General features: G+C 36.6%; 1 protein-coding gene across 1 annotated transcript; it reads left to right on the top strand.

Annotated features, from left to right (window-relative positions):
* Nucleotides 1–20,700: 20,700 nt before the first annotated feature.
* On the top strand, nt 20,701–22,121 carry LOC148861415 (protein EXORDIUM-like 2). The gene has a single exon (XM_088982155.1). It carries the CDS (start codon nt 20,764–20,766, stop codon nt 21,766–21,768), a length of 1,005 nt encoding a protein of 334 aa, XP_088838281.1. The 5' UTR covers nt 20,701–20,763; the 3' UTR covers nt 21,769–22,121.
* The last annotated feature ends 454 nt before the right edge of the window (nt 22,122–22,575 follow it).

Raw genomic sequence — 22,575 nt, 5'->3', positions numbered from 1 at the left:
AGGCCTATTTTCAATATGAAGAATGAAGAACGGTTAGTTAATGCCACCTTTGCTATTCCTTCAACCTAAATTGAAGAAAAATTAAGGGGAATAGGGTAAAAAGAAAGGAAAAGGGTAAAATAGTTCGAATATTATCATAAAGGTCAGTTTTGGCATTATGTAATTATTTAAAATGCACATGATCTCATGTGAAGGTTTTGACTGACGGTGAGTTAACGTTAGGTACTGGATTGTCACGAATTGAAAGTTTAGGTACTAGATTGTCGCATTTTAAAATTCGGGGACCAAATTGTCACTTGAGCCAAAGTACAGGATACTAATCACGAATTTTCCCTTAATGAAAGGGTAGTTTGAGGATTTAATACTCTTGTAAGAGTGAAATGAGTATTTTTCAATGATAACTGATAGAACGCTAATGGAGGGTGGTCTTTGTCTCATTGCTAAAGTTCAGGGGGGTCTTTGTTGCAATTTGCAAAAAAAAAGTATAGGGGGTCTTTGTCACTGACCCAATAGTACGGGATCTTTGTAAATTACCCAAATTTTTATAAAGAAAAACAAAAGATATAAGTATTTTTTTAAACTATTTTCATCATATATATTAATACATATACATATATTTTTGTAGAAAATAAAAAAATGTAATATAAATATATTTATAAATAAATATTCTAATAAATATATTAATATATACATGTCTTTTTATAAGTAAATATGTTTTAAATATATACATATATAAACATATAAAGGTTATATATATATAGATATATATATAGCAAGATGGTCCATGTAACCATGCCACTCTTTGCTCCAAACCCCATCCTAATTTCTTGTTTTTTTATTTTTTAATTTTTTTAATTCCATGTATTACCCATTAAACCAATAAGGAAATAACATATACTTAAGTAGAGAGTTTCTCACCTTAATTATCTCTAATTCTTATTTATCTTCTCCCCTACTTTTTATCTACATCTATCTAAAGAAAGTTTGAATTAAAAAATTTAAGAATTATTTAAATATTCTTACAAAATTATATAATAACTTTAAAATATTTATTGAAAAGACAAAAAATAATTATAATGGATTCAATAATATTATATAATTAATAATTATATATTTTTACAAAATTCACCACAAAACTATGTACAAACAATAGAAATTATGATTTTCTGGTTTGCTCAATCTAAATGTTATTCAAATAATAAAAATATAACATTAAAAAGGAAATATTGTTTAAATATTTCAATAACTAAATATCTTAAATAACAAAATACTAAAATTAATATTTTAAATTTATTAATAATATATTTTAAATAGTTATTGAATAACTTTCAATTATAATAAATAGATTAAGATTTTAAATATTTAGTTAAATAACTAAATATTTAACATAACTAGGTTAAAATAACAAAATTATGTATTAATGGTACTACAATTTTATGGATTATTAAATTCAACAAGTAACTAATATTTTAAAATTTAAATAATGATATTATTTCAATAAATAGATAATATTGTAAATAAATAATTTCATTTATACCAATTAATAATTCTAGAATAACTTTCAAAAATTATTGTTTATTAATAATTTTAAAAACTTAATCTTTATTTATTATATATTTATCTATACTAAAATTAATATTTATTGTATTTTAGGAATTATTTATTGTTTTTTGTGATAAATATATTTTCAATAATTATGTATAAATCTTTTTTTTGTTATTTAATAGAAAATTTTTAATAATTATTGGAGTTGAAACTATTGTTATTTAGCATTTTAAATTTAATATATTGTGTATTTTCACTATAATTTTTTAATAATTATTGGAGATTAAACTATTGTTCATGGGTTGGTTTGGTTCGGTTGTAGGTTGTTTGGCCAACCAAATCGACCTGGTCCGGTTAGGGGTTGGTAACATAGGTTATATTGGTCTGGATCAATTTTTGGTATGGTCGATCAGTTCAAAAGATTTAAACTTAAAAAAATAAAATTTAAAAAATAAGTTTAAATTTAAAAATTCACATTGGCATTATTAAAAATTAAATTGATGATATAATCTATTTTAGCTTAATAAATATTGAAAATTTCTCACTTTTTCATATTAAAAAATATATTTAAAATATAAAATATTAATATATATCTATGGTCGGGTCGTTCGATTTGAGTTAGTTTACAAATGGCCAAAGCAAAACTGATCCAACCTAGTCGGGTTGGGGAAATTGTTGAACTAAAGCCGACCAAAAATACTAGAAATTGGGTTGGCCAGCTTCATTAGTTAGATTCTGAATGGCAACGGGACAAGGTGGGGACAAGGAGCCTCTCTCCATCCCTGTTGCCATGAAAATCTCCATCCACGTCCCTGTCCCCCCATCCCCACTAACAAGGACAATGTTATCCCCATCCTCGTCTCTACGGGGATCCCCACTTCTAATGATTCTTTATAATGTCAACCATTATGTTTTTGTTTCTATTTTATTTAAAAAATAAAATAATTAAAATTTTCAAACACATTCAACCATATTTTTAAAAATATTAACATATAGACGTATGTATACATATATACATATATAAATGTATGCATATATATTAGTGGGGATTTGATGGAGCAGGGATCCACGTAGGGCAGGGGATGCGCTCTCTTGTCCCCGCCAATGGGGATGGAAATTTTCCCATCTCCATCCGCGGGGGGGGGGGGGGGGGGGAATCATTCCCATCCCTGCCCCATTCGGGTCATCCCAAAAGTTTGATAAACAATCCTATTAGTTATTGTTATTTTTGTATCATAAAAAAACTATTAAAAGTAGTATATAAAAAAATTATTTATTTTCTTTTTAGTATAAATTTCTTAAACTACCCTTATGGTTTAGTTAATTGACTAAGTATACCCTTGCTGTTTGAAAATTAACTAACACTACCCCTACTGTTTCTACAATTGACTAATAACGAAAAAGACTATTTTACAATTTATTCTTCTTCAAATTTTCGAAATAAAATAAGAAAAAAGGGAAAGAAATTCAGTAGCTCTTAAGGCGATCTTAGCACTTATATCCCTATCATTTTTGCACCTAAAAACCGCTTTGATAACAACGGCAACAATGAGCATTGTCGAGTTGATGGCGGAGAAAGCAAAGGATGGAACGACAACAATAAAAAACCCCTTGATCTGTACGGATTTGAATCGGATAAAGCAAAGCGAGGCCTTGTGAGAGCTGAACGCTATGAACCACGGGTGTGAATTTGATGAACGCCAAGCTAATAACAAGAGTAAACTTACCTTATACAGCCTGATACAGAGAACTAATGCAAACACGGGATGATAGAGGAGCAGGGGAGAGATTTCGATCAGTTTCAATTGTGGCAATGACGAGAAAGTGATAGAATCCGTTTGGTTTGATTTCCATTGCGGTAATGACGAGAAAGCGATCAGATTCAGGTCCATGAAGTCGATATTGAAAGAGAGAGCGAGAAAGCAAGAAGGCCCTCCTTGAAACAAAAACAGAGAAAGCGATCAGATTCAGGTTCATTGCAGCGGCGGCGGCGATGCCCCCCTTGAAACGAAAACAGAGGAGCGTTGCTGCAATGAGTTACAGTACCTTTCATCGTCGTTCGAACCAGAAGCAGCGACGGCAATTTAACCTTTGATCTCTCTTCTTCTCTCACACTTTCTCTTTTTTTTTTTTTTCTTTCTTCTCCTTCTTCTCTGGCTGGTTGAACCGGCACAGCCAAAACCAGTTGGCAGGCAGTCATCAGCAAAGGTAAAGAGGTGGAATGAGATAAAGCAGAGACGGTGCTACTACAACTTCTGGCTGAAACCGGTTTCATGCCCCTACTGATCGGGAATTGTCGTTCAACTTGCAACTGCTGGAATGAGATAAAGCACCGTCTGTAACTTCTGCTCCACTGCAACTTCCTTCGCCGCCGTCCACCGCCGTGTACCTGATCGGGAATTTTCGTTCAACTTGCAACTGCTGGAATGAGATAAAGCACAGCTTGTAACTTCCGCTCCGCTACTGGAATGAGATAAAGCACCGTCTCCCTGCTGAGATAAAGCAGAGATGGTGCTGTAACTTCTGCTCCGCTGCAATTTCCTCCGTCGCCGTGTACCTAATCGGGAATTGTCATTCAACTTGCAACTTCTAGTTTAATGTAGTTGGTAGTTTGAGCTGTGTATTTGAGAGAGAGAAGAGATCGGAGATTCTTTGTTCTCCAATGCTCGGACTTGTACTGCAGCTGCTCAAATCTCTATTCTCTAGAATAAGAAAAAGAAGTGGAAGGAGAGAAAGAGAGGAAGAGAGAGAAGAGATCGGAGAGAGGACTTGCAGTCGCCGCCCCTGTTCTTGTTTCAAGATTAAAGAGATGAACGGTGTGGACTTGTAGTGCAGTTGCTCGACAGTTGCCGCATGCTTGTTGACTCGATCGTCCGTCTCCATAAAGAAGGGGAGAGAGACCAGCAAAGGAGGCAAAGAGGGAGGTCTGAGAATGGAGAGGGTGGGGATTCAGGCGTAAGGGACGAGGGTAATATTGGGTTTTGAAAAAAAATTATAAATCAGGTGGGTCGCATGTGCACAAATTGTTGCAGAGCATGCTAACGATAGGGTAGAGTTAGTCAATTTTTAAACAGTAAGAATACACTTAGTCAATTTTATTGCCTTTTCTCTTGAACCCTAATCTCACCTACCTTCATGCATTAAATTACCAAAATTGGCTTTTAAGGACATTGATTTCTTTGTATCATGTCATCGATTCCAATCCGTCGAGGGAGTTGAAGATTTCATCATCTTGTTTCTTTGTATCATGTCATTGATTCCAATCCGTCGAGGGAGTTGAAGATTTCATCATCTTCCCTAATCTCACCTACCTTCATGCATTAAATTATCAAAATTGGCTTTAAGGACATTGATTTCTTTGTATCATGTCATCGATTCCAATCCGTCGAGGGAGTTGAAGATTTCATCATCTTGTTTCTTTGTATCATGTCATCGATTCCAATCCGTCGAGGGAGTTGAAGATTTCATCATCTTGTTTCTTTGTATCATGTCATTGATTCCAATCCGTCGAGGGAGTTGAAGATTTCATCATCTTCTTCTCCCTGTCCCTCCCTCGACATGTTCCCACTTGTTCTCAAGCTCGCAACCTCTGCATTCATGACGTAGAAAAGTTTCTACAATCGATAATGATATTATGACAAATCATTTTTGTGAAATTCATTAAACAACAGAACGTAAAGCGATAGCGGACGTCTGGACTCCATAAAAAAAAAGTTAAAATACTTAAAAACTGCCCTCGAATTTTTCTCTCCCCTGTTTCGTCTCCCCTCCCCTCAAGTTCCTCTCTTTACAACCACTATCTGTCTCATGGGTGAGAGTACCGCTACAACCATGAGCTGCCACCGGTTTTGCTCCTCACCAAGTCGTTCTTCCTTTGACTGCTGCTTCTTGTAGATAATTAGTGGGTGATCAGAGGGATCATTGGTTGCAGCAGTGTTCAAAGATGCTATTTGGAAGAATGATCAGAGTTTGGAGCTTGCAATCAATGATAGTTGGTTGCAACAATGTTTGGAGGGATCGTTCTTCCTCTGACAATAGCGTTTAGAGCTTGTAGTGGTGGCACCAGTGGCAGTTTTGGGTTGAAGAACGAAGAATGAAGGAGAGAGAGTGAGTAGGGAGAGAGAAATCAGGGGAGAGAGAGAGAGAGGAATGGGGTGGTGGGTGAGGTTGAAGAAGAATGAAAGGGAGAGATAGAGAGTGGACAGGTCGAGAAAAGATCACATCTCCGCCCCACAACACTCCACGACACATTCCCTCTGTGTATTGGGAATATCTCCTGATGATGACATCATTGAGACTAGTATTATCATCGGGAGATGTTTCCAATACATGATGGGGATGTGCCGTGGGGCGGCTTCTTGTGGGGTGGAGATGTGAACTCGATCGAGAAGGGAATTGGAAAGAGTAGGCATAGGGGTGGCAAATAGGTGGGTTGGGTGTGGATTGAATACCAACCCACCCATATTGACCTTCTGACCCATTGACTAACTATATTTATTGATCTTAGTGGGTCATAACCCACCCTAACCCACCTATATGGCCCACCTTGACCTAAAATACGAAAACAAAAAATGCACAAAAACGTTGAAAATGATAAATATAATACTTGTAAAACATAAAAAATTATAGGGAAAATAATAATAATTTTAAAAGAAAGTATCCTTTTGAATTTAAACAAAAAAAATTAAAAACATAGAAAATTGTAGAGAATGCAAAAAAGTTACAAAAATGCAAAATAATATATTTAGAAAAATATAAAAATTGAAAAACAGAATTGCAAAAAATCGGAAGAAATTATGAAAAACAACAAATGTTAGAAAAAACACAAAAACTACAAATAAAGGACAAAAAAAATACAGGAGATGTATAAATTGCAAAAAAGAATAAAAGAAATTATTAAAACATTGAAATTATATAAAAAACATGAAGAATGCAAAAACAAAATCCATGGAAAATTATAAAATTTCCAAGAAATTCAAAGAAAATGGTAAATTGAAAGAACTAACAGTCAAATAATCAAAACAAATTAAAAGAAAAATTAAAAAACATATATATATTTTTTCATCATACCTGTTCAATTACAAAAAATAGAACTATTGTTGTAGATACCAAGAACAACTATGATCTATCAAACCTCCTAGCGAGAAACTTGGATCTGTTGTTAAGCTCGGAGGTAGAGCTCCAACCTTTGCATTACCAGAGCCCCGTCGATCAAAGGATTTATTCATCGGCAACAATCCCTCGGAATAGAAAATGCCCCAAGGATCCATGATAAGCAATGTCTGCTAGAAGTGTCATTGGTGGAATAAGAAAATAAAAATGGTTTGTCGACATTTGAGGGGGCGAAAGAAAGAGAACAGAGACAACAAACTCGATCTCTTAGTGGCAGAAAGAATAGAGACGAAAAGCTCCATTGGACAGAGGTGGTAAGAACAGAGGTGACAAGAACAAAGGCGACAAGCTCCATCTTTGCATCTTGCTATAATGGCGTGAAAAATGTTGTTGATAATGGTCGAACAGAGAAACCCAAATAGCGGCGACTACCAGATGGAGACTGGTGAAACAGTGGATCTGGAATGAAGGACTTCATTCGATTGAGTCTAGATTTCCCTTTACCCATCTAACCATAACCTTAATGACCCATTGGAACCCTCGACCCAACCTTACCTTGACCCTTTTCCCTTGACCCTAATGGGTCGTTCAATCCATAATGACCCATCTTGAGAATGAGTGGGTGTGGGTCGGTTCATGAGCGGGTGGGTTGGGTGGGTCAAATGGGTTGGGGTCAATATTGCCACTCCTAAGTAGGCGATGTACATAGTTTATAAAATGTCAAGTTTTTGGAGTCTAGATACCCTGTCAAGTGTGGATTCCATTACGATTTTGCAGATGATGTTACAACCAATGATCCCTCTGATCACCCACTGGTTATCAGTTGCGACAGGTTAGAGAAAGTTTTGATGGGAAAGAATGCAAAGAAGCTTGGAACTTAGAAAAGAAAAAAATTGAATTGGGTAGAAGATTAAAACTTAGAAAGAATTCTTATTTTGAAATCTAATGGGCTCCTTTTAGTGTGTTTACAATCAAAAAGCCGAGATAATTGGAATATTTGAAAATCAAGGCAACGGTTGTAGAAAAAGGCAAATGGTCCCCTTTTCTTTCCTCACCTCTTTGACACTTGAACTACTTAACGTAGTTGAGGTCCGTTTAAAACTATTTCCCTCCTAAGAGACTTTTTCTCTCCTCTCTTCTCTTTTCTTCAACTCACCAACATTATTAGCAAACACAATTGTAACCATCCAATCAAAAGACATGATTCTGGTAATAGAATGAGAATGAAACAATGCACACAAAACAACTATGAGTCTAAACTCAATGTCCCTTTTTTAAAGGTGTAGCAAGAAGCAATAGTTGGAAGAAGAATGACTTTGGCGAAGAGCAAAACCGACGATGGTTCATGGTTGTAGAGGCACTCTCACCCATGAGACTGGTAGTGGTTAGAAAGAGAGGAACTTAAGGGGGGAATAGGGGAGAGAGAAATTTGAGAGCGGGATTTTTAAGCATAAAAAAATAATAAGTGTAAAATTATCCTAATAAATATCAAAGGGGTAGTTTGTGGAGAACTCTTGTACTAGTGAAATGAGCATGGGGTCTTTGTAATTTACCCAAATCAGTTTGGATCCTATCAGATTAGAAAATGGTGATTTGAATTCAATCCAATTTTCATTTAGATCATATTATTCGATTGGATTCAAAAATCCAACAGAGGGTGATCCAAATCCAACAAAAAAATATGATTAGGTTCGAATCAAATCATGATATGATCCATTTCCACCCCTAATTTAGAGCAAGTGGTTGGGACATTAAAAACTGGGAATCACTTGTATATCTTTTTACATGAATTAGTTTTCATATTTATGAAGTCAAACCCCATAGAACTATTGAATATAACCCAACTAGGCAAATAGTTCCAATGGCACACCTGTTTGTATTTTATCATAGTTCATATAACATGTTACCATTGATTAATCATACCACTTATATTTATTCTTGTTTCTTTAATATGTATGTCGGGTAGACTGAACTCATTGACAGCTCTACCGTTAAAAAAGCACTAGACCCTACAATTGCAACTTGGGCCATTGGGATCTAGTGATCGATGCAGGTAAAATAGGCAATGTATCCAATCACAAAATGTGGGTCTCATGCATATAAAATACCAATATTCTGTCACGAGGTGCCAATGTTGAAGCCATATGACTCGACCCTACAATGAAGAGGGCTGATGGAAGAGTTTTCAAGAACATCCTAGTTAGATGCTTCTTGAAGTCCCAAGACACTTCAAGAAAGTTCAAGAATATTCCATAAGCATTCTAGAAGACTCATAAGGATCCTTGGACACTATTTTAGAACTATTCTAGAGCTTTCTTGTTTATACATGATTTTAAGGGAATCAAGATAAGTCTAGAAGGAGAAGAAGCCTAAAAGCATGTCTAGAACATTCATACTTTAGATAAATCTTATAAGGAGGTGGAAGTGCCTATAAAAGAAGACCCCCTCCCTCATTTGCATTCACTAAGCATTTAAGTATTGTATTTCTCTCTTGGCCAATACAAGGAGTTCTTTTGAGTTTTCAATCTTTATTTTCTTGGGTGTTTTGCCCTTGTTTCCTAAGTGTGTGCCTTAGTGTGAGGGACGAGTTGGTGAGCTACTTAGCCCTAAGAGCCAGGAGAGTATTCTAAGCGAGGAAATACTGACTTGTAAAGAAATGGAATGCTGCCCAAATGTCACACGAGATGCTAAAGATGACAAATGGTATTAGGGCCTCATCAACACTAAGCACATGGCTAAGGGCGAGAAGAACATTACCTATGAAGTGGAGTATGCCATAAGGACTGAAGCAAGTAAGGTGGATCCAAGCAAGAAGAGTAAGCCTAGTAATAGGAATCGGGAAGCATCTTTAGACAAGGTTACTTGCTTGGGCTAATGACTAACCATGGTGGATATGACCATTGGTGAAGCCCAAGAGGAGATCAAGAAGCTTAATGGCAGCCTGGACTTCTTTGAGAATGAGCTATCCAAGTTTGAGGAGGTTGTAGAGGCCTTGCGTAAGGAGTATCAAGGCCAAATGGAGGCCCATGTAGCAAATTATTGTCGAGCAACAAACCAAGATGGAGGAGATGTAGGCAAATCATGCCTTGTGGAAGAGGGCTTTGGCCAATGGGGGTTTGTTCGCCCCAACTCGTTAGATGGTGAAGGTGAAGACCTTTGAACATAAGCCATTCAAAGGAGCACGAGATGTACGCAAGCTAGACAATTTCCTCTAGAAGATGGAGCAATACTTTGAGGTAGTTGGTCTTGAGGATGAGAGGACCAAGGTATGCATTGCGGCCATGTACTTACTAAATACTACCATGTTGTGGTGGTATAAATGGTGCATGGATGTTGAATGTGGCATGTGTACCATAAATACCTGGGAGGACTTTAAGAAGGAAATTAAGAAGCAATTCTATTCGAAAAATGTTAAGTACATTGCTTGGAAGAACCTTAGGCATCTCAAGCATATAGGTACCCTAAGGGACTATGTGAAGGCATTTGCTGGAGGTACCAGACATGATAGACAATGACTTCTTGTTCCACTTTATGGAAGGCCTTCAGCCATGGGTGGAGCAACAGTTAAGGTGTTGTGATGTTCAAGACTTGGCTAATACCATGGCCACTGCCGAGAAGTTGATTGAGTATAAAAGGGAGGCCAAGGGCTAGCCCACTAAGCTAGGTTAGGGAAAAGGTGGGGGAGAAAAGGCCCATGCCAAAAAAGGATTGTCCAAGCCCCAATCCTCTCAAGGCCAAAAGGATGGAAATGGTAGTGGCTAGAGAGACAAGGTCAAAGGGCAAGAGAAGAAGCTACTCAAGTGCTTCTTATGTGATGGTGTTCACATGATCAAGGATTGTCCAAAGAAGTAGGCCTTCAACTCCCTTATAGCCAAGGAGGATGATCAAGGGGAGAAAGCATCAATGGGCTCGATGCAACTTCTCAATTCCATGAAGAAGGTTAAGACAACCCCTAAGCCTAATAGACTCATGTATGTGGAAGCGACCATTAATGGTAAAATCATCCACACCATGGTGGACACTAGTGCATCCCACAACTTTGTCTCAATAAAGGAGGCAAAGCGACTTGGCCTGAAGATTGCTACGGAGAGTAGTCGGCTTAAGGTTGTAAACTCACAAGCCAAGGCCATAGTTGGAGTAGCTCGAAGAGTTGACTTGCAAGTCAAATCATTAAAAGGCAAGGTCGATGTGCTAGTAGTACCTGTGGACAACGTCAAGGTTATCTTTGGCTTGGACTTCCTTGATGAAGTGAAGATTGTACCCATGCCACATGCCAACTCAATGTGCATCATGGAGGAAAGCACCCCATGCATGGTCTCTACTACTCGTGGCCCAAGCACTAGCGCAAGAATGCTATCAACCTTACAACTAGTGAAAGGCTTGAAGAAAGGCAAAGAGACCTACCTAGTAGATATAGTGGGTGAAGAGGCCCAAAGAAGAAAAAGGAAGAGTTGCCTAAGGAAATTGAGAATGTGTTGGCAGAGTTCAAAGATGTGATGCTAGTCGAGTTGCCCAAGAAGCTACCACCTAGGCGGGAGGTGAACCACAAGATTGAGCTAGAGCTGGGGCCATCCCACTAGCTAAGGCCCCATATCGGATGGCACCACATGACTTGGAAGAATTGAGGAAACAGTCAAAGGAATTATTGGATGTAGGTTACATCCAACCCTAAAAAATGGAAACCCTGTGTTGTTCCAAAAGAAGCATGATGGATCTCTCAGACTACGCATAGACTATTAGGCGCTAAACAAGGTGACAATCAAGAACAAGTATCCCATACCACTCATTGTTGACCTATTCGACCAACTTGGGGGAGCCAAATACTTTTCTAAGTTGGACCTTTGATTAGGGTACTACCAAGTCTGCATAGTTGAAGGGGACAAGCGAAAGACTACATGTGTGACTGGGTATGGCTCCTATGAGTTCTTGGTAATGCCACTTGGCCTAACCAATGCTCCTGCAACATTTTGCACATTGATGAACAAGATATTCTACCCCTATTTGGATCAATTTGTGGTGGTCTATCTAGATGACATAGTGGTCTATGGCAAGACTATGGAGGAGCACGTGGGCCACCTAAGAAAGGTATTCTAGTTGCTATGGAAAAACCAACTCTATGTGAAGAGGGAGAAATGTTCCTTTGCCCAGACAGAGGTAGCATTCCTTGGCCACAAGATTAGCCAAGGGAAGCTGAGTATGGATCAAGCCAAGGTCAAGGCCATCTTGGATTGGGAGCCACCAACTAAGGTGATAGAGCTATGGTATTGCCTTGGCTTAGCAAATTACTATGGATTGTTTATCCAAGGATACTCAAGGATAGTCACCCCATTAATTGATTTGCACTGGACTGAGCAGTGTCAACTTGCTTTTGAGCAACTAAAGAAGGCTATGACAGAGGAGCCAATGTTGCACTTTCCCAACCTTACTAAGTTACTTCTAATTTAGTAGAGAGTTTCTTTCCTAAATTATCTCTAATTCTTATTTATCTTCTCCCCCACTTTTCATCTACATCTATCTAAAGAAAGTTTGAATTAAAAATTAAGAATTATTTAAATATTCTAACAAATTTATATAATAACTTTAAATTTTTATTAAAAAGACAAAAAATAATTATAATTGATTTAATAATATTCATATAATTAATAATTATATATTTTTACAAAATTCATCACGAATTTATGTACAAACAATATAAATTATGGTTTTCTAGATTATTCAATCTAAATGTTATTCAAATAATAAAAATATAACATTAAAAATGAAATATTATTTAAATATTTTAATAAATAAATATCTTAAATAATGATATTATTTCAATAAATAAATAATATTGCAAATAACTAATTTCATTTATACCAATTAATAATTCTAGAAAATAAAATTAAAAAATTATTGTTTATCAATAATTTAAAAAACTTAATCTTTATTTATTATAAATTTATCTATACTAAAATTAATATTTATTGTATTTTAGTAATTATTTATTTTTTGTGATAAATATATTTTCAATAATTATGTAAAAATATATTTTTGTTTTGTTATTTAATAGAAAATTTTCAAAAATTATTGGAGTTGAAACTACTACTATTTAGAATTTTAAATTTAACTTATTGTGTATCTTCACTATATTTTTTTAATAATTATTGGCTCACTTGTTTTTCCAACCAAATTGACCTAGTCTGGTTGGGGGGTTGGTAACTCAGGTTATATTGGTTTAGGTTAATATTCGGTTTGGTAGGTCGGTTCAAAAGATTTAAACTTAAAAAATAAAATTTAAAAATTAAGTAAATTTAAAAAATTACAATGGCATTATTAAAAAATAAATTTAAAAATTAAATTTACGATATAAACTATTTTAGCCAAAGAAATATTAGAGTTTTTCCACTTTCTCGTATTAAAAAAATATATTTAAAATATAAAATATTAATATATATATATATTTATATATATATCTATGGTCACATTGTTCAATTTTAGTTAGTTTACAAATGGCCAAAGCGAAGTTGATCCAACCCAGTCAGGTTGGGAAATTGTTGAACCAAAGCTGACCGGAATTACTAGAAATCGGGTTGGTCAGTTTCACTATTTTGATTCAGAATGACAACGGGGCAGGGCGGGGACAAGGAGCCTCTCTCCATCGCCGTCCCCACAAAAATCCCCATCCACGTCTCTATCCCCATCCGCGCTAACGGGGACAATATTATCACCATCCCCATGTCCATGGGGATCCCCACTCCCTGTGATTCTTTATAATGTCAACTATTATGCTTTTGTTTTATTTTATCTAAAAAGTAAAAATAAAATAACTAAAATTTACAATCCTATTAGAAAAGATTCAAACATATTCAACTATATTTTTAAAATTATTAACATATAGACGTATGTGTACATATATACATATATAAACATATGCGTATATATACATATATATTAGCGGGGATCCCATCGGGCGGGGATTGGGGTCCACGCGAGCAGGGAGTGCTCTCCCCATCCCCACACCATCCCCGCCAACGGGGATGAAAATTTCCCCATCTCCATCGCCGCGAGGGGAAAATCATCCCCATCCCTGCCCCATTCAGGGCAGATCCCCATGGGGATCAGGGAAATAGGGAAATTACTATCCCTAAGTTTGATAAACAACCATATCTAAAATTAATTATTGTTATTTTTGTATTGTAAAAAAATTATTAAAAATAGTATATAAAATATAGATGATTATTATTTATTATATAAAATAATTGTATACTTTTACATGTTTCTATTATTTATCTTTAACTTAACTAATCCCATACATCGTATATATCCCCGCTAATTTAAGTATTTATATCAGACTAATACTCTCATGACCATAATTCGTGAGCCAATCCTTGAGGAGTTCTCTTGATCGAAAAATTAAGGGGTGCAACTTGGGCGTGCTCAATTTTGTCAAAATTTGAATGGACCTAATCGAAAGGTCCAAGCTCAAAATAATTTAAAATACTAAGCATGGTTGATACACCCAAATAGACGTGAGTGTTTCGATATTTAATAATTTTTTTTAAATGTTTCAAGGGTCAGTTTTAGATTTATCCCCTGAAACAGCCCAAATTCGGAAACACCTTTTATTCAAGTGTATCTATCGAAATTTGAACGTTGATGGTAGGGCCGACCCGAATTACATCCCTATTAGAATGACTCAATGACAAGAATGGTTTTTACCCACTCCCATGTAGGACGAGGCACCGTCGACGCTTACCTTAAGAGCATTTTGAGGGCTTAGTCCATAAATAGCAGTACGCCAGTTGCCCAGTATTTTATTGCTATTTGTTTTGTAGTTTTCTTCTCCACCGCTTAAATGAGTCTTCCCCAAAAATAAAACTGAGAAGTTGGGGGCCCAATGAATTACAATCATGTTGATGATCCTGAGGATCAAAACTTAAATTTGACTGGTAATTTGTTTGTTGCACTGTTCAGAAATCAGAAATCAGAATTTGGACGGAATTGAAATTTGAAAGCAAAAGCCAGTTTCATACTTCTTGGTTCAATCACTTTCACATCTCTAAAGTAGTCACAGAACGGAAAGCGCCATTACAGACAGCTTAGGGATTTGATTTTGGAACACTGATTGATAGGCAGTGCACCATCCTTTAGACAGGTTGATTGGAATAGTGCATTTAAAAATTAAAATGAGCGTGGGATTGCACCAGCTAAGGATTGTCAATAGTCATGTCAAGAGCAGGGCCCAGATGAAACCAGTCCTCACTCGGCACGCTTCACACTTATCATTTAAGACCATATCGTTAAGTAAATCCAAGCCCAAGTACGCTGGGCCCAGCTATAGAGACAGAATCTATCCTAAAGAGTAGCAGCTGACCAGCGCTCGAGTTATGTATGGCCTTATGGGTAGACGCTTGAAGCAATTTGTAGAATTGTATATAGGGCTGACAATGGTCCGCATATTGGTCCAATCCCAATCCGGTCTAGTATGAGCTTATTAAAGATGGACTAAGGCCATATATGGGAGTGTTTAAGTTAGAAATAAGTGTTTAAAAATAAGTGTTTATTTGAATAAGCACTTATTTATATTTGACATCTAATTTTTTTAAGTAGCACTTATTCTATATTGGGTGTTTGGTAGCCTTTTTCTCTAATAAGCATTTGTGACTATTTTGTCATTCATTTTTTTTTCAAATTTTTAAAATATACTTTTATTAAAGTACCTTTATAAAAACACTTTTTACAAAAGCACTTTTATTAAAATAATTTAATAAAAACCCGTTTATAAAATCATTTTTATGAAAGCACATTTATAAAAGTAATTTAATAAAAGCACTTTTATGAAAGTACTTTTATAAAATTCAATTAGGGATAATTTTATAAGTGGTATTTTAAAATTCAACTAGGGATAATTTTGGAAGAAAAAAATTGAACAAATGCTTATTGTATAAGCACTTAAAAAAAGCTGAAAATTTGGGTTTAAAAAATAAGCCCTTATTTCAGACTTCTTTCCCAAATATTAATAAGTGCTTAATGACTCAAATAAACACTTATTTTTAAGCACTCCCAAACATGACCTAAGTCCAATCCAATCTGATGAATATTTTAGACCATTCTGGACTGATTAATTCAATGTTTGGACCATTTAAACGGTTCAAATTGGTTTTAATTTAGATTGAATCCAACCCAAACCTAATATATTAACACCCATGCTCTTATCTTATATCAATGGATTGGATATTGTCTCAATTAAATTCAATCCAATATAAATCTATTACAAATGAAGAGATGCAATCTAATCCAATAAATATTTTACACTATTAAATTTGGACTAATCCAATTTAATACGTATTATTCGTCTATTCAATCTATCCAAATTGATTTTGATTCAGATAAATCCAACTATTCAATGCATCCAAATTGATTTTGACCTCTTATATTGACACCCCTAATTATATATAGAATACAGAATTCTGCAGTCGAGTACAGTGTCTTTTCCGATAATTTTCGGTTCCTGAGGCCGGGTCACCTTATTTTGATTTTCTATTACGCCAACCAAATATTTGGTGAAGGAGATCATCGTCAAGTAGGTCACATCCTTTAATGAAAGATTGGTGGGTCCCAACCCATCTGCTCGGTACGGGTGCCATTACGTTCTTCAATCAGTTTCATATAATAAATTAAATTGCGTATATGTTCTACAGACTAATTTAAATGGATGAATGTACACTGTAACAGTTGGTGGCATGTCTACTTTAGTTGCTGATGGCGATGGTGATAGTTGTTGTTATAAGATTATAGAAAAAAAAAATCAAACAATTGAGAGTTCAATAACATTTTATTCATTAATATTGGCTGCGTGTTAAATCGAGATTTAAATCAATTACATCAAAATCTATTTATTTTTCATTGGTTTACATTTCAGAAAGTGTACTTCAAATTTAACGAAATGTACTTAAATCATTGTATTCGATTAATCACGTCTTTTGCTGTATTGTACAAAAGATGCATCATAAATTTTGACATTGTTTTTCAACGTGAACATTGAGGTTCAAATCTTCTTATTTGCAGTTTTGACCTCAAAAAAAAAAATCTCAAAATACAAACTGTAACATTATAAAAACATACAAAACTTAAAAAGGATGAATCTATGGTGCACAAAAAGTATGTGATGTAGGGGCATATGGCAGGGCCCAGGATGGCACCATGTGGCATTGGTCGGATGAGTTTCTCGCTGTTTGCTACTAATCACTCCCAAGGCGAAGTCAAGTATAAATAGGGGCATCCCTCTATTGTTAAGATCACTTGGCTTATTCATGCTCTTAAGCTCTCTTACTCTCGGGTGACTTCGTCTGAGCTCTCTCCTTAGGCCTCGTTCGACATTCTTTTGTGCACATGACTCATTTGACCGTCGGAGACTCCGCCCCTGGGATAACACCCAGGACCTCTGACGTACTCTCTCCTTTACATGTCGGACAAATCAACCCTCAGACACACAAGCCCTTGGCTAAGGAAGTGAAATTATCTTATTGCACTCGGCCCATCCTTGGCAACAACAGTATGATACAGGAAGAGTTTTGACCAATCAAAATCCCCAACTAATTTTGAAGAGTACCACTTGATTGGTTACTATTTTTATGATGCTAATTGATTGATTATAAGGTTTTCCAGTATCATGGTCCAACCCTGAAAAATGAGACTTTTGTGGAGGATGATCATTTCTAAATTGGCCCTCGAGCCTTCACTAGTCATGCAAAAAGATGGACTGGGCTTGGGCCTGGGCCCAAAACAGCTAAGCCCAGAAGGCCTAGCATGATTTACAATGTACATGACCATTAGACGTGTTCATGGGCCAGGCTTGGGTCGGACTTTCATTCTTCATTAACAAAATTTTTTCAAGCCCGAGCCCGGCCTGACCAATGGGCCTACAACTTGGGCCCAACCCTGGCCCTCATAAAAAGCCAAAAGCCCAGGCCCAAGCCCGAAGAGAGAGAGAGAAATCTGTTTGACTTCCTTGTATCAGAACAGAAAGAGAGAGAGAGAGAGAGAGAGAGAGAGAGAGAGAGAGAAATCTGTTCGACTTCCTTGTATCAGAACAGAGAGAGAGAGAGAGAGAGAGAGAGAGGAAGATAACAAGAGAGAGAGGGGGGGGGGGGAAGATAATGAGAGAGAGAGAGAGAGGAAGATAACGAGAGAGAGAGAGATAGAGGACCTGGTCACTCGCTGTCTCCGACTGCCACTATTAGCCTAGTTTGTTGCCGTCGGAGAATGATAAAAATGACGAGATCGCTGAAGCTTGTCGTTGCTAACTTATGCTCGACACTGACTTGTCGGAGATTGCTAGTTTGTTGGTGGCACCGGTTGGTTCATTGAGCTATAGACAGATTGAGACTCTGAGAGTGAGAACTGAGAAGTATTGATGAAAAGAGGGAAAGGGTTAGTCGGGTTAGGGACTTAGGGTTTAGAAATTATGAAAAATAATTATATATTTTATATTATATAAAAGGTTGGGCCAGGTTGGGCTTTTTTGATAAATCCCAAGCCCGACCTGAAAAATAATCAAGCTGGGCTTTTAGGCCCGAGGTCAAACCCACAGACTTAAAAACATGTGCAAGCCCATTCAGGGGTCAGGCCGGACTGCGAGGCTACTCGGCCCATGAACAGGTCTAATGACCATATAATTAGGGGCCAGGACAGACCCAGGTTTACATAGAACCCCCCATAACATATATTCATGGTCACCCCTACTTTTGTGCCAATAAATAGTGTCTTCCCTGAATTTGGTTGTCCTTTTTGTAATGTTATTGAGATTGTGTAGTTAGACTGGTCAAGGTCGATGTGGTAATAAGGGCTGATTTATTTTTTGGATTTTAAGAGAGAAAAGTTGGTCAACAAGATTTTTATCATGTTAAGTTTTTAGATTTATGTAGGGTTTATGAAAAAATTATTTTCATTTCCTAAATAGATAAATAACTTTTTCACGGTGGAAATAAATTATTAACACTTAGATGGGATAAAATTGTCCCTTTTAATAATAAATTTTTATGGTTAAAACAATTATTATCTTTTATTTATCTGAAAAATGAAAAAATATAAATAAATATACTTACCCAGATAAATGTTTCTTAAAAAATAGTTACCAAACTGATAAAGAACTTTCGAAAAAACAAACAAGGCCGAAATGAGATCAAATGCGAAGCGCATTATTCACGTGAAGACCATCCAGGTCCAATGGGCGTGATAATGTCGTGCCGTTCAAGATGTAATCTGAGTCGATGGATTAGTCGTCCATTGGGAAAAAGTTTGATGTCAATCCATCTCCGGACAGAGAAACATCATATGGAAAGGATAACAAGTTGGCTCTACAATCACAGAGCATCAACCTCCATCCCAAAATTATACACCAGCCATATACGACAGAAGAAGCTTTTCTTTCAACTTCACCCAGCTAAGAGACGTCTAAGACCAACTTTACATGTTAGAAAGGAAGATTATCTTAGTCCAATGAGTGGCCTAGCCGCACATTGTGTCACACATGCTTCAAGATGAAAGCTAGTCTTTGATGTTAGGGCTTATGATCCAAATAGACCTGTTCACGGGCCGAGTTTTGGACCTAACTTTTACATTATCTTGAGCCTGGCCTGTAAACAGGTCTAGACCCAAATATGTGTTGCGTTTTTTTTTTTTTTTTTAATTTTAGTATATTTTATTCTCTCTTAAATTTCATATTTCCATCCTCATTTTATTATTAATAGTATTTATATACACCTTTTGTAACAAGTTCCTGCCCATCTGATTTACAGGTTTTATTTGGCAGGTGATCCCAACTCTCATTTTAGGTAGTGTTCCATGGTTCTAAAAAAAGGGTGGTATACGTATGTAGTTTTAAAAGCCTATTATTATTTTTTTATATATAAAAAGATAACAAATTTTTTTCTTCTTAATCATAAGCTGTTCTTTTTGTGGTTCATCTTTTAATTATATGTGATGTGATTATTAATTGTCCCTCTTGTACAATTATCATTCTTTTGCACAGTAGTTTTCGAATGAAAATACTATAATAATAGGTGTGAGACGCAGCATTTATAACTTGTTATCTCATATATGTTTATATCAGCAAATTAACCATGCATGTTGCCTGATCGACAAAGCTATGAAAAATTATTGTGTTCTATTTTACTGGTTCTGAAATCATATGCTGCTTCAAAAACCTTATCCATCGTGTATATAAATATATTCATGACTTGAGCTAGATGAAACATGAACGCAACCAAGAATTGAAGACATCCTTATGATCTCACAACAGTGATACAGAAGAAGAAATTAAAGAAGACGGGGGTCTTATCATGTTGCCATGTTGACACGTCTAAAAAGAATCAATTGTTTCCACATTGAATTCAAATAATAAATCTTGTTACAATTACCCAAGGTAAAGGGAAAAAAGAATCCCTCCTACATGATTGATTGGAGATGGACATGTCTTCAGCCATAATTGAAACTTAGCTTTAAACACTTGAAATTAATATGAGATATTATTTAATCGATGATCAAATCTTTTCGGTAGGATCAGATTCCCATTCCCCTCTATATACTACTTAAGTGTCATGTCATGTCTAATCTTCCATTAATGGTCCGGGTTAAGCTGGACCCAGTACGTGCCACTAACGTATTCTAGGATAAGGGACTGATGGAGGAATATTATTATTATTATTATGATATACGCTTATTTTGGTATGGAAGAAGGTTTCCCAAAAATTATCAGATGATGCTTATAATAAACTTGAACCACATGATTGAACAATTCTAATTGATTGGTGACCTTGGCTGATTACTGGTTGAGGAGATGGATATATAATACAGACTTCAGATTGTATGATCAGGTTTACATGAAAATCTAATCCTAGCTAGTTGTATAATTGTGATCAAGTTCATGTAGTTAGTATAGATTAGTGATGATACACAATTAATTATTGGTGCAGAACAGTGGAAAGTACACAAGCTTTTTCTTTTGTCGACCATGGAATAGGAACTTAGGAAGACTTGGAACCATATCTATAAAAAGGGACCCCTCCTTGTACTCACAGGCACCAAACTCATCATCATTCTCACGAAGAAAGAGAGAAACCCCAAATGATGAGAATGGGTAACAGACAACTGATGATCAGGTCTCTGTTATTCCTCCTCCTCGTCTCCATTGTTGGCTTATTGGCTATAGCCCCATGTTCACATGGGCTCAACCCAAAGCCAGACGACCAATTTCCTTCACTAGTCACCACATCCACCCAACTCAAGTACCACAATGGTCTTCTCTTGACCGGGCCAACCATCAATATCTATCTCATCTGGTATGGTCCCTTCTCTCTCACCAACAGGACCATCATCTCCAACTTCTTTGCTTCCTTGGATCCCTCCACAGCCCATTCTCTCCGGCGACAACCCACCGTCTCAACATGGTGGGCAACAGCGAAATCATACAAAGACGCAACCGGAAAGCCTGTTTCCGGTAGCGTCAAGCTGGCCAGAGAAGTTGGAGACGTCAATTATTCTCGAGGGAAGAACATCAAACGTGCCGACATAGCCATCCTGGTAAAAAATGCGATAGCCCAAAAGGCATTCCCAGTTGACCCTACCGGAATATACTTCGTCCTGACAGCTGCAGATGTAACAGTGGAGAAGTTTTGCATGGGGTCGTGTGGGTTTCACGACAGCTTCATGGTATCTCCAACTGAAAGAGTTGTTTATGCACATGTAGGGGATCCGCACGCCCAGTGCCCGAGCCTCTGTGCATGGCCATACGCCGTACCCAGCTACGGCCCGCCCGGCCCGGCGCTGGTGGCACCTAATAGCGTCGGCATGGATGCAATGGTTGTGAATATAGCGACTGTTCTGGCCGGAGCTGCAACTAATCCATTGAAGACGGGGTACTTCCAGGGCGATGCCTTGGCGCCGTTAGAGGCTGTGACCGCCTGTCCGGGCATATTCGGCGCCGATGCTTACCCTGGATATCCTGGGAAATTGATGGTTGATCAGGCAAGCAAAGGGAGCTTCAATGTTTATGGAGCCGAGGGGCGGATGTTCCTTGTTCCGGCCATGTGGGATCCTTTGAGCCTCACTTGCAAGGTCGTCGTTGATTGATTCTGAGAGCCCCAACCAGTAGTAGTGATTAATGGTGAAGCAGTTGAAGGAGTACTACTTCGCCTAATCAAATTATATTGGATTGAAATACAGAATTAGAAACAGGCGAGACACGTAAGTGGATGGGCCATATATACATATATAAGCATGAACAGAAACATATTACTTGCGTCGATCCATATAAGAAGCTTAATTATTTGCCAAAAAAAATCTGTATATTGATGTAATAAGGCTAAATAAGAGTGGAGTAGTGAAGCTGTATTGCTATTTGATTTTGTGTTTCTACTTTCGTTCTTCTCTTTTTCTTCTCCTTTGCTAGATGAATGCGCACCATTCAGATTTGGAACTTTGAAGATTATTGGCCCTCTTTCACAAGTAGGTTTTACCTTATTACAGTCTCTCTCTCTCTCCCTCTCTCTCTCTCTGTTTCAAGCTGAATGGAGTTTAATACTTCTTTTCCTTTAGATTACCGAGCAAATACTGTTGGGGTATCTATACATACCAAGCTGAGAATTTAGCCAATGAACATTAGATTCTTGTATTTCTACATGATTAACGAGGATGTCAAGTATGATGGTGTTTGGTATTAGAGATATTTTCTCAAGAGAAACCGTTTATGTGGCTATTTATTATTTTGTTGGCTAGTTTCAGGTAAAAACCACTCGGGATTTACTACTCACTTTTCCTGTCCACTCTCTACCCGCATGAATTGAACCACACATCTCAATTATGAAAAGTGAGTAGGAAATCTGGGCTCTGTAAAACCTTGTTACAACTCTTTATCTCGATTTCTGTAAGTTACTTCTT

The sequence above is a fragment of the Nelumbo lutea genome, chromosome 4 (assembly GCF_056320005.1).
Source record: "Nelumbo lutea isolate HS-2025 chromosome 4, American lotus-T2T, whole genome shotgun sequence".
NCBI classification, from domain to species: domain Eukaryota; kingdom Viridiplantae; phylum Streptophyta; class Magnoliopsida; order Proteales; family Nelumbonaceae; genus Nelumbo; species Nelumbo lutea.
Note: the sequence above shows the minus strand (reverse complement) of the source record. Positions and strands in the feature narration are given on the sequence as shown.

What these genes read in the sequence shown, in the direction of transcription:
- LOC148861415 (XM_088982155.1), top strand. Translation starts at nt 20,764, where the DNA reads ATGATGAGAATGGGTAACAGACAACTGATGATCAGGTCTCTGTTATTC.